At 31.6% G+C, this 13625-nt stretch overlaps 1 protein-coding gene across 2 annotated transcripts; it reads right to left on the bottom strand.

The window, feature by feature from the left end:
- Positions 1-344: 344 nt before the first annotated feature.
- Positions 345-13263, bottom strand: LOC148614274 (snaclec coagulation factor IX-binding protein subunit A-like). Of its 2 annotated transcripts, none has more exons than XM_088586173.1 (7): positions 13179-13263; positions 7501-7629; positions 5833-6087; positions 4044-4132; positions 3438-3543; positions 1173-1379; positions 345-705 (listed from the first exon to the last, which is right to left on the bottom strand). In XM_088586173.1, exons 2-7 carry the CDS (start codon positions 7604-7606, stop codon positions 698-700), a joined length of 771 nt encoding a protein of 256 aa, XP_088442299.1. In that variant the 5' UTR covers positions 7607-7629; positions 13179-13263; the 3' UTR covers positions 345-697. The 2 variants fall into 2 exon arrangements, with proteins under 2 accessions (XP_088442299.1, XP_088442300.1); XM_088586174.1 differs by having other exon boundaries at positions 5833-5961.
- Between the last annotated feature and the right edge of the window lie 362 nt (positions 13264-13625).

The following is a 13625-nucleotide window of genomic DNA, read 5'->3' as shown; positions in this document are numbered from 1 at the left end:
ATGTTTTTCTAAGTTCGATTTTTGTCCAAGTGTTTAAGCTTTGATACCTTTTTCTATCCATATATCAATTATACGAGTATAATAATGGTTAAAATATCACACATGGTTACCTTGCTTGTGGGCCTGAATAAGTCGTTTTGGTTAATAAATATGTGTTCTTTTTTATTCTACTTTTCTAGACCTATTTATGAGCTTCTCTTGCATTTTAAGATGTTCTCAAATTAAACTTTTTAAAGATCAATAGTGTGTATATATCTTTGATATGTTATATTATCTGTTTATTTTGTTACAAGGAAACAGAGATCAAGAAAAATGAAATATTGTGTATTTAACAAACATGTAAAAATATTTAACAATTGGTTTATTTACTAAGTTCAAGGACACATACATTTCATACCAAACTTCTTGTTTAGAGGAGTATTTCTTACACAAAGTTATTAAAATAAGCCTGATTATAGAAAGAAATAGATAATAAAAAGTAAAATAAAATAAGTATTTTTGATGAGACGGTCGGTACTCTGTTTTGATTTCTGCTTCATAAAATCAATTGGATATGCAACAATGACAACAGGGACATCAGGTAAGCACACTCCCTATAATCAAACATATTAATCTCGTAACAAACAGTCGAAATAAGTAGTGAACAAAATTTTCTGGACGTCCATGGCTGATCTGCATTACTGTTGGATAAGATGATTCAGGCAGCTACAATAGAAAATTAATGTGATGATAAAACGTTAATAGTAATAGCTTATTTACAGTGTTTATCATCCCATTAAAACAGTTTATCCATTTTGTATTGTTCTTGTCTTATATTTCATTTTATATCGGACACGTGGATATTCTTCCATCTATACCAATATCAAAGTCTTTCACTTGTATGGAATGTAACATACTCCAAGTTACTATTATGTAACTAAAATATGTAATAGACCATGAAAATAGGGAATCTGAGGGAAAGTATGTTTCTGAAACTAAATATCTCCTCGGATAAAGCAAGACATTTGTCATTTTTGAGCACATGAGCTTTATCACCCAAATACATAATGTTTATTATCAAGTTATTTATAAGTGATGACAACAGCTGTAAAAGTTGCTATTAGGCACAAAGGAAAAAAGGCATGTCCTGAAGGTGGAGAACAAATATGTTTATATATACATTCAGAACTTACGTCTTTCACAAATTAAGCCTTCCATATCTGCACAAAGTTGGTCTCTCTTTCTGTTGCCGTTGGACAGATATATTAGTAAGCACTCATTTCCCATTGGAAACGAATTGAACTCATCCCAGTCTAATACATCAACGGATATCGTATCACCCGTAGATTCCCATGTAAACGTCATGTCCAAATTTCGATCTCTGCCACCTATCCACACACCTAAACATTCATGATTGGAGAGTTAGTCGTTTTTTTCGAAATCAATTTAAAATGACATACATACAAATAATAGTAGACGTAAAGTATTTTAAGAAGAAAAGCGAAATTCCAAAGATGAAAAGAAATCTGTTTGACAAAAAAGCGTTGTGATAAAAATACATATAATTTTGTACAGAAATGAATATTATGATGTACATAACTAGAACCGAGTTTTTAATTAAATTAGAACGGCTCAGTTTTGTGTACGAAACAGAGAAACTTTACCTGTAGCCTTCTAACTTTGGAAATGACTGAGATTTTCACGTCTTTATTGTTTAAGACTATACCTACATTAACAATATAAACGTTCATAGACCTAACATGTCAATTAGAAAAAAAGTCTACATCTGTGCCAAATGAATTGATAGCCTCTCTACGAATGAGTACGTGGTTGAAATATAAATCATGTATTTAATATTTGCTGTATTCTTTTGATAAACTGGGTCAAAGTTTCATCAAAATGCAATGCAAATTAACGAATGGAACCTATGTCAAAATAAAACTTTAAACAAAACATGCACCCTATTTTACAGTAATATTCTACACAAAGTACGGAGAGCTCAATACTCAACCAAGTTAACTAAACAGTTGAATAGGTACATTCATAATTAAGGGTTATATTTATGATATTGTTGTCAATTCGTTAAGTATCGCAATTTTTGGTATTAACATTGATTTGGTCATAGGGACTTTACTTAGCAATTAAAACAATATATCTGAAAGCGGTTTTTGGCATGACATAGGTTATGTCCTTATTGTATTACTCATGATTTACCATGATTCTCAGTCCCACATGGGAAGAATTGGAATTGATTTGACATACGATGGGCACATAACGTTTTGTAGGTTTAAAATGGTCTGGAGCTTGATAATGCCAGTTAACTGCTAGTAGTCCTTAAATTGTACATTTGTGTAACTTACATTCAGTTCCTTTATTTCCGTTGTGACAAGGGACTCAGACCTTCTTGAACTGATTTTTAGGTTAATTGTGTAATATTTTTTCACAGTGGTAAGATCTTAATGGGAGAATATTGGGATCACGCCTAAGTATTTTAACCCCGAGACATATTTTTGCGCCTGTCCCAAGTCAGGAATTCCTGGCCTCTGTATGTCTTGTTTCGTTTTCATCTTTAGTTTACATTTTATATTTCTTGAGCATATAGAGGCAATTCTTTTGATGTTTTGGGGCCATTTGCACCCTTCTCTGTGGTATGAGGGTTTCTCCGTCGCTTATTAAAGACTAATGGTTGGCCTTGGACTGAAATTTTCATCCTGGTGAGGTTATTGACTCTTTGACATATACACCATACCTATTTTTGTTATATTTTCCTTTATATTTCTTCACTTGTGTTTGGTTGAATACTTGACAATACAAGTATAAAGTATAAGGAATTTCATAAGTACATGTTGGATCAATGGAATTGTGAAAGCCATGGCTGTTTCAGATATTACCCCATACTTGCAGAGATTAGAAAGTAGTTAATTTATAGATAAACTTTCACCCTCTTCCACAAAATGAAGGAAAAATATTGAAATAATGGGTTTTCATCCCAAATGAAACTTCATGTAACGCAATCGACTTTCAGATGGACTGACAAGGTAAATTTAATAATGGTTTGAGAGTACACTAATTGTGCTTAAGAAAAGAAATCACCATAAGAATTATTTCTCAAATGCTTCAAACTAATACTTTAATATATATCTTCCCGTACCATGGATTGCCTTTACCTTTATTGTCAGGACCTATCAGAGCTTGCCTATAGGCTTGTTAAAGGTCTTTTGGTGATTTCTGAAAGTATGTACTATTTTGGATTAAGGTTAAACTCTGATGCATTTGTTGCATTTCGCCTTGTTCGTTGTTATTTCCAATACTTAATACTTTTCAACATGTGAAATCAACTTTTTTTAATAATCGTAGATTGGTGGTATGTGTTAGTCGAATAAATATGTAAAGTATAGAATATCATTGATTCTAGCATTTTCTTTTTACTTCATTTCATTATTTCGATATTTACGAACCACTATTCATTAAGCCTAGTTGAGTCATCGACTCAGTTTTTAAAAAATCGTTCTCAGCTGTTGTTTCTATCTCAGCTAGCGATCCATTACGGTTTTGACAAAAGGTCTGAAAAAGAAGTATAATAAGTTGTATTAAATGATGTTTGTGTAAGTGCCTTGATTTTTTGGGTCACACTTTTAAATTCATACGTTTTGCCCACAAGAATTTGGTTTATGTGGTCGTTTCATTCCTTCAATTTAATAGCGGTCAAAATGTCTCAAAAAGGACAACAATGAACACGATTTTTGGAGCTATATGTATTTATCTTCAAATTCATTAATCTCCCCCAAATATACAAATAGCAATTATCAAAATCATATTTTGAGGCTACATCGTAGATGTAATAGTTCGACCTTGTTAATTGCTATGTACCATATTGTACTATCAGCACATGTTACTGCATCTCAAAAGACAACACAATAAAACAGAACAAACAAACAAACCCCCTATTTACAATATTGATATAAGTGATATTTTGTACTTTGCTCATGGTCATAGCAGAAAATTCAGAAAGCATGACAGAGTTATATCTTAATGAATAAATAAACTAGACAAGAAATGCTTACCTGTGCATCATCCCATGTTCTAGGAGTTGTACTAAAGAAATAACAGGAACCTCCGAATGTGGCCCAACCAGGGTCGTTTACAGGACATGCTAAAATATAATAAAATATCTTCATTTACATAGTTATTCAAGTAGGAAATTTGATAAATGAACATTCTATTAAATTAAGATGAGTTTATGTATTTATTATTGTTATTGGCGAGACAATACCGTGGTATTACAGTATTGCGTGTGAGTTTCGGTATAAGTTTAGTTACTGATCCGAAGCATGCTATATTGGATTCAGTTGCAGCACGAGGAACTCGTAAATATACCTTTGTTGACAAATAAGTCCAATATATCATATTGCATGGTCAAACACAGGATACTGAAAAGGCTTTTGTTGCATGGGTGTACTTTGACATATTGTATTGTATTTATTGACAACATTTACCATACTACACAATATCCTAACATTCCCAGGAGTACTCTGTCCACCGTCTGAAAAACATTATTTTTAAATTCCGTGGCCGATAACAACACTTTTTGTATTGTTAGCAGACAGTCAGAAGTCATTTGTTCAGAAGAATGTCATTCCGTAACTTGAAAAGACACGATGAATGAATATAGATGTTTATTGTTCCTTTAAACATCTAGTAAAATTGAACGCTAATCCTAAGTTAATATAACAGAGTTTTTTTTTCAGTTCTAACTATCGGGCCTTTTCAATGTTAATTTCCATAGAAAATTTTGAATGATTATTTTAAAATTTCTGTTAATTAAACTTTAATATGATTTTAGGCTATGCCTATTATGGACGGAGCTCAAGAAAAACACCTCCGCCTTTGTGCAATCTTCTACCTCTGTCTCGACTCATTTACGTCCGAATAATGTTTAGCTATTTATAGTTCTGGTCTTATATTTTCCAATATAGACATTAACAAATTTTTGTTGCAATGGGTTTAAGGTTAAACTGATGCGTCTTACAATGTCTTTTACTGAATTATATTTTAGACATCACTCCTTGGTTGAGAAATACTCAGGTTCTTTCAAAATAATGAGTAATGATTGTGTTCTTTTTTGGAAATGTTTCTTTAAGCTGATGTTACCACTGATTTACCTATTATGATTCAATAGCATGCAAATGGTATTTACATTCACGGGTATATTCACACCGCAATGAATGAGTGAGGCTTAGCGCGATTTAAAACCTAGATTTAATCCACCATTTGTACAAAGTCAGAACCTTTGCGGTACCAGATGCTCAAGTGGTGAAACATCTCTCTTGTCAGCTTTATATTGGACTATATTATGAACTGGATTATGTTTGGCAATTTTATTGTTACCCTCAATTGATTGGATCAATGTCCATTTTAGGTTATTTGAATTAAAATACTAAATTAACATTAAGTGCTAAGAAGCCCTGGCCAAGCATTATGAAGGTAATCGTATATTATCTTGTAGCACAATGCCAATCTTATTAAAGAAAATATGGTACACAGAATAATGCTAACACTACAGATAAAGAAAAGCTTTAAATTATAAAGAAACTGCTTAAAATGATTCAAGCTCATAGAAAACCAAATATGGTCTAAAGACATCATTTCAAGTCAACAGTCAATAATATAAAATATTTTCGAAAAAGTATGCTAGAAATGAGATTACACAGACTCCAAACATTTCTTTCACTAAACAATATTTGTACTATATTTAGTCCACACCAGACTCACTATTAAAAATAACAAGAATGACTACTCATATATAATACATGTTTGTGTATAACTTAAAAGATAATTTCAAAGTCCACCTACGTTCATTAGGCTCAGGTGTCATTGTTGTGGTTGGCATTGTTAAAATAACCTGAGCGATTGTCGCAGCTGGTATAAGCATCATCGACATTGACATAGGCATTCGTATCGTCGAAACCGCCATACCGTCAACTGCAAGCAACATGTAGAGAGCTAGTATCCTCAGCCGATCAGCTTCAGCTGTTTCAGTTAAAGCTATTAAGGTACTAGAAGTGACTAAAGCTAAAACGGCAGATGACAAAAAACTACTAGAAGTTCCTGTTAAAAGAAAAATGTAGTAGTTGAAAATATTCCCAATTTTTTCTTTCAAATTAATCTTACTTTCATTATTTACAAACGAGAACCCCTATTTCACTTATCATATTAAAAAAAATACATATCAGCTATTGGAAGAGTAATCAAGGGAATCAGGGTTATAGCGGTAATCAAAAGAAAGTAATCCAGGGACAAAGACCAGACATGGAAAACAGACACACACAACAAAGAACATAACGTAATTAAAATCATACATACAAAGTAACAAAAAGCAAATGAGCAACTCGGACTTCACTAAAAACTGAAACTGGGAGCATGGACCAGGTGCACCGGTAGGGTAAGCCTCCTCTGCTTTTCTAGAAACACCCACCGAGTAGCTCATAAAAAGTCAAGTCCGTGCTAGACAAAGGAGGAAAGGAAAACTATGACAAGTTGAACAAATCAGTCTTCATTGCGCAGATGGATACACCGTAACGATCCACGAGTTCATGATGACGACCATAAAATTTTTGTAATGATGACTTCAATCTTGTATCAACATAACCCTGTTCCAGAAACCTATTTGTTAGAGTTCTAGGGCGATACAAAAAGTCTGCGTAGTTTCGGTAAGCTCTGGCATAACGTATGAGTTGTGATATGAACACTCCATACGCAGGTGCTAAGGGGATGTTGCCACAGATGAAAGGAAAGTTGATAATGCTGAATGGGAAGTCATCATGTTTATCGTAAAGGTTGGTCAATAGTTTCCTTTACCATCAATTTCTAACTGTAGCTCAAGATTTGAGGCTGACTTCACAATGTTTGTAGTATCTTTTATATCAAGTCCTATGGGGGTAGATGAAATGTATCAAATCCCCAAAATTAGGATTGTTTAAAGACAATACGTCGTCTATATAGTGGAAACAGAGATTAAAGGATCTAGCTAAACTATATTCTTTCTTTCGGATCATATTAGCTATGAAGTCAGCCTTACAAGAGTGAAGGAATAGGTCAGCAAGTAGAGGAGCAATACTTTTCAATAAAACAAGATTGTCGTAGTAACTGGCAAATAACTGAAAGTTAAAACTTAATTATTGATATACATAGGTCTAAGTAACTAACAAATAAAAAGTCAAAATCTTAAAACTGATTACTAAATCATTATTTTACACCAGTTTTGTTTTACAAAAGGCCAATAAAATATGAAATGAACAATGGTGAGAATAAGGAACAGAATGATTGGCAAAGCATTTAATATGGTATACTTCTGCTCAGTTGTTATGAAAGTAAAAAAAAAACTATAATGAAAAATATAATTAAAGTGGAAGAAATACCAATCCCCAGTTGACATTTCAGGTCTCTTCACTATAAATGTATCTGTACTACACATAAAAAGTGGTTGCATGCTTAATCTAATAACTACTGGCAACATCTTACCACTATCACTGTCTCCTACCGGGACCGCTGCTAAAGTTTGTTGCGGAGAAACAAGATGGCTGTTAAATATTGTTAAAAATGTCACAAAATAAATCTGCCATCTCATCTTTAGTTTAAAATAGGTCCAACCTGAAATTACAGAAATGTTTGTCTGAAGTTGAAAAATACTTCAACTTCAAATTTAGCATTCTCTAAGATGTATCTCTGAGAATACATGTCTGCGCCTTTAGTTTATTATTTTGTTTTTATCCTGACCACGAAAACACAGTTTTCTCAAATGATTTTAACCACATTCTAACAAACGGACTATAAAAATAGAAAATTACATTTTTTTTTAATCAGTAGTTCTCTGAAAGGACATTCATATTAACAAATGGTTATTAGATGGTAAAAAATAACTTTCAATAAGTCTCCTATAATTACCTAGGTTAGGGCCTGTGCGATTTAACCAAATTATAAGAACCGACTGATCATTCCAAACAACGGTCAGAGAACTTACGAAAACCTGTAATAATTTATGATTTATTGGTATGAGGTCCCCTGGCTTCATTGAGCACGACAACATGAAGATGGTAAAAAATGTTGACATATCAAACACTAGCGATATATCAATGCGTTTGCACTCGTACATATAATTTACACAAGAACCACCACTGGGAAGATATTGTACACTTCAACATTTACTATAAAAACAATATAAACACCGTTATGATATTAAAAACAGCAATCTCAAAAAGATATTACCTTAAACGTTAGCGCATATACACACACACACACACACACACACACACGCACACATACACAGAGTGAAACCTGTAGCGACTAGGCAAACATAAATAAAAAACATAAATGAATAAATAAAATAAAATAAGAAAAAGAGGAACAAACAAAGAAAAACATCAAAAACAAACAAAAACAAACAAACAAACAAACAAGACAAAACAGCCTTATATTTGTTTTAAATTTATAAAATATTCATTTAAAATTAAAGACAGCATAAAAATGACTAAAAAGGAAACATCGTATGTAACATAGTACTTTCTTATGAGTTGTTTATCAAAATTTCTTATTTAGTTGTTAATCTTTTCATAAAGTGTAATAAAATTATGTAGTAGTGAAAGGATTAAAAATGTGACAGAAAACTGAAACAATGAAAGGAAGGAATTGTAGATTTAATGTTATACAGCCAGGTAAATATTTGTTTTTAATTCTGAAAAAATAAATTTGGTCCCTGACAGTGACAATTAATCCGTTTGGAAGGATGTCATTGAATAAAAAATAAACAATTTAATAAAAACAAAAGCAGACAATTAAAACAAATCAAAATACAACAAATTTGAATTAAGACAAATTCACTGAACAAAAGAATTGATTTTACTTACTGATTTCTGGCATAGATGACATATACTCTGTGTCTTATTTATCAATATATAGAGGTTTTCATTTACAGAATAATATATACAACATTTAATCATTTTACATTTGTTTAAACAAAATGCAAACTTTCTGAAGAAATGAATATTTGAAACAAGAACAGAAGAACTTTTTCCATCAGCATAATTTTATATATGTATCAGCTCACAGTCCTCAAAATGGCATATAAGTGCTTAGTAGACTTACAATACAACAGTACCTACACAATCTTAAAGTTTATCAATTTAAGAAACAGTTTTCATGTAAGTAATAACATGAGTAAATTTTTTCACGATGAATTAAATGCAATACAGTAATTGGTGCGTAAGTTCCAAGTCCTTATTAGCTGAATTGACAGTATGTTCCATGTACGGGATATCATGGCAAAGAATCGAACACGTACATAAATATTTTGCACACATTGCGTAATAAATAACAGAGTGGGTCGACCTCAATCCATTTGACAAAAAAAAAAAACGGAAGTGTTGTGCGAATTGCACTAGTTCTTTTTATAAAAAAGGACAAGGAAGTGTGCAAAAAGCAAAAAAAAAAAAAAAAAAAAAAAAAAAGAAAAAAAAAAGAAAAAAAGGCGAAACAAAACAAACAAAAACAAACATACAAACAAACAATCCATAAACCAACGAACACTAAAATTTAACTTTATCTTACAACTTAATAAAAAGAAATGAAAACTGATGAAATTGTACATTCAGCAAAAGAATGTGACTATGTTAAAACTGATGATTTTAATATCAATAAAAATCCCACAAATTGTTGATTAGAGAATTTAACGGGAAAAACAAAATACCATTTTCACTTACAAGAACATGAAGCACTCAAACAAACGACATAAATGATATTAAATATGTAAAAAATGAAAAAAGGCAGGACCAGAAAATGATCGATGTTATATAGGTGAGAAATAAGATGTCAAACAAAATCTGATTCAAAGTTCCTGACACTTTCCTTGGGGTTATACTCAAATATAGTCTTAATCAATGCACGAAAAGTTCCGAATTGCAAAGAAATACCATTGTTTGCAATTTTCGTGGGAAAAAAAAAGTAGCTCAAAGCAGACCTTCTTTGAAGGTTGATTTAAAAGAGATATATTTAAAAAAAACTGTAAAGAATTCGAGAATGATTGTTTTTTTTTACTTCGTAGACTTTTTGTATCGCGCTAGAATTCTAACAAATAGGCTTCTGGAACAGGGTTGTGTTGTTACAAGATTGATGTCATCACTACAAAAGTTTTATGGTCGTCATCAGGAATACGTGGATCGTTACGGTTTATCCATCTGCGCAATGAAAACTGATAAGTTCAAATTGTCATAGTTTTCCTTTCCTCTTTCATTACCCGGATTTAACTTTTCATGAGCAACTCGGTGGGTGTGTCTAGAAAAGCAGAGGACGCTTACCCTACCAGCGCTCCTGGTCATTGCTCCCAGTTTTTACTGGAGTCCGAGTTGCTTATTTGCTTTTGTTACTTTGTATGTATGATTTTAATTACGGTATGTTCTTTGTTGTGTATGTTTTCCATGTCTGGTGTTTGTCCCTGGATTACATTCTTTTGATAATCTTATAGCCTTGGTTGATTACTCTTTGAGAAGAAAAAGGTTAAATACAAAGAAGAATTCTGAACATTAAATCCTCTTTAAGATACTTTGGTCAAACCATTTTGAAACTGATACAGAATACCAATAGTCAATCGCTAGCAATTCTAAAAATGTGCATTCAGATATTGATAAAACTGACATTTAGATGTGTGAATTAACGTTTTCGAAATTATAGCGATACACACAAAAAAGAACGAGTTAGAAGTCATTATTCATTGCCTTTTTTTATACCGTATCTTTCTTGGTTTAACTGAATTTTTACATACTTAAGTTCATAAAGAAATGATTTCTTTTTAAACTAGCATACTGCAATATGTGAAAAGTTGTATCTTTACATTGTCTTGACTTTTTCAGAACTCATTTTGTTTTTAGTCTTTACTTAACTAAATAAGAAAACAATATTTCTCCTATATATAGGGGGTACACGATGTTATCGGCAATTTGCCCTTTTTCATTTGATGTTTCTTCCCGATATGTTTATAGATGCACACTGGTTGTATCACAAATATATCAGACAAAAAATAACATGATTGACATGACGTAATGGCACAAGAATCCCATTGACCCAATTGATAAGGGGCGTGGTCTTGATCTTTTCAATACATATCATTATATTTTATCATTAGTATTCATTAGATTTTTTTTCGTCGACAAAAGTAATCTAAAAAATACCTTTAATTCAAGATAAATAAAAATGCCAAAGTCAGTTACCGATAAACAGAATAATTGTTACTTTCAATTTTGACACTGACAGAGATATTTTTCATGATATTATCAGTATCAAAATCGACAGTCGTATTTTGTTTTACTTTTAGTGACTTTTGAAGAAGTGTCATTGTTCTGTTACCATGGAATTTATTACTTTTGTTATCGGGGTCTTTCAGAACTTATTTATAGTTGTGTCTACACTTATTGGAGACCTTTTGGAGATCTCCGTATTTTAATATTTTTAAAAAGGGTATACATATGGTGCATTTGGTGCGTATAAAAACATATTAGTGATTTCCTTTTTGTATCAATAATGTAATAGGACCGAAAGAGGGGAACACGATTTTTATACATAAAGGCTACTTTTTGTCCTGTTATTTAAATCTTTATAACAATATTTCTCTATGTTAAAGAATCACATTGGAAACACTTGTAAAAGAGTTATTCCGTAATAATACCAAAAAAAAAAAGATGTTTCAAATGTAAAATAAGCTGCTTCATATTGTACATCGCACGTTTGATCTACTTTTAGACAAATCTAAACCAAATAGGGTACATTGATGATGAATATGATAACACTGTATAAAATTTTCATGATATCATTTTTATCTTCCCATATGACATAGATTGTACAAAATGTATTACTGTACACATTTAATTCGTGTACCCAAAGAGTAATCAAGGGAACCTATATTCAAGAGGAAATCAAAAGAATGTAATGTAAGGAGAAAAGACTAGACATGCAAAACAGACACACACAACAAAAAAAAGATAGACAAAATGATATGTACAATTCAACATAAGTAAATGAGCAACTCAAACTCCAGAAAAAAACTGAGAGCATGGAACATGGATCATGGACCAGGTGCACCGGTAGGGTAAGTGTCCTCTGCTTTTCGTGAAACATCCGACGACTTGCTCATAAAAAACCAAGTCCGAGGTAGACGAAAGAGGGAAAAAAACTATGACACGTTGAACATGTCAAATATTGTTTAGGGGTATAACTGCCAAAAATGAAAATCATCATATCGAATCATATGATTTCCAACTCTTCTGCACTGACGATAATTGATCGGATGAGATTTATGGTATAATCACTTTCTCTTGGGCGGTAGAAATTCGGGTTCATGATTAATATATAGGACATTATATCTTGTCTTGTTTCGTTATTTTTGGATGTAGTGTTTACTCATTGAAAAGAAAATCTGTGAAAGTAGAATATATAGGTTTTCTAACATGGAAATAAACATTGGTTTGTCTATACAATACTTAATGTTTTAGAAGAAAGGGTAAAATATTAAATTCAAATACATAACATGAAATATAGGGACTATGACACTTCTATCATAATAATTATTTTACAATGGACCACGACAAACATTTAAGTGTAAGTGTTTGTAAGAATCAGATATAATGGGAAAAATCAGAAACATACATGTCAAAATCCCACCGATCTGCCAATGTAGCCTACACTAAGATTATTTCAAATATACATATAAAATTCAATATTTATATGTGTATCTTTTTGTAATTTTAATTCAGTATCAATATTTCGCGAGTAGATCATCAAAAATGTTCATGCCGGCAATGTAGCATAACAAAATTTGACCTTAAAAGGATAGATTTGGATTTCTTGTTCTTTTATAATGAATAAAAAAATTAAAACAGAAATTAAACAGCCAACAAAAAAAAAAAAAAAAAAGAAAAAAAAAAAAAAAAAAACTAAATCCTAGTAGAATAAGAATACCGTATTTTTTTTTTAAAAATCATTGACAATAACTGCCTATTTTGTTTTATAGAAAATTATAGTATAACTGTAGTTTTTAGTATGTACGTATAAGTTATAACATAGAAATAATTGCAGCCAATATGCTATTAATATAAACAAAAACTAATATAAAATCTTTTGACAATCATATTACTGTTAAATATTACAACACTTACAACCATTGAACTTCTGAAATATCCACCAGGTAAAGGTATAAATGTATCAAAGTAGTTTTTCTACATGATCACATGACCAGTGCTTAACTAGTACCACAGAACAGGTGTGCAAGAGTTTTAACATGACCTTTTCGTCTCATAACTAAGGGCAAAACAAATGTAATTTATATAGAAGTTTTCAGTTACTGACTGAAGTTGGTCAGTAAAAGGAAACTATACCTGATTTATGATACCACTATATTGTCAAATAACTAGGCGACAAAGATCTAGAGCTAAATCGTATATTTTCTATATTTTGTAAATGTCATGTTTTTTTCGTAAATGGAAAGAGTTTCCGTGTTACTGCTACGAAACCGCTACCATGCCAGGCTTCGGTTGAGCGGTACGGGGATTTTCCCGTCGGGTAAGGTTATGGCTATTCAGAAAAGGTGAATAAGTCATATAATA

Source organism: Perna viridis, chromosome 6 (assembly GCF_037379345.1).
Source record: "Perna viridis isolate PV_CMFRI_1.1 ecotype Kerala chromosome 6, ASM3737934v1, whole genome shotgun sequence".
Taxonomy (NCBI): domain Eukaryota; kingdom Metazoa; phylum Mollusca; class Bivalvia; order Mytilida; family Mytilidae; genus Perna; species Perna viridis.
The sequence above is the reverse complement of the archived record's forward strand: the minus strand, read 5'-3'. Positions and strand labels throughout refer to the sequence as shown.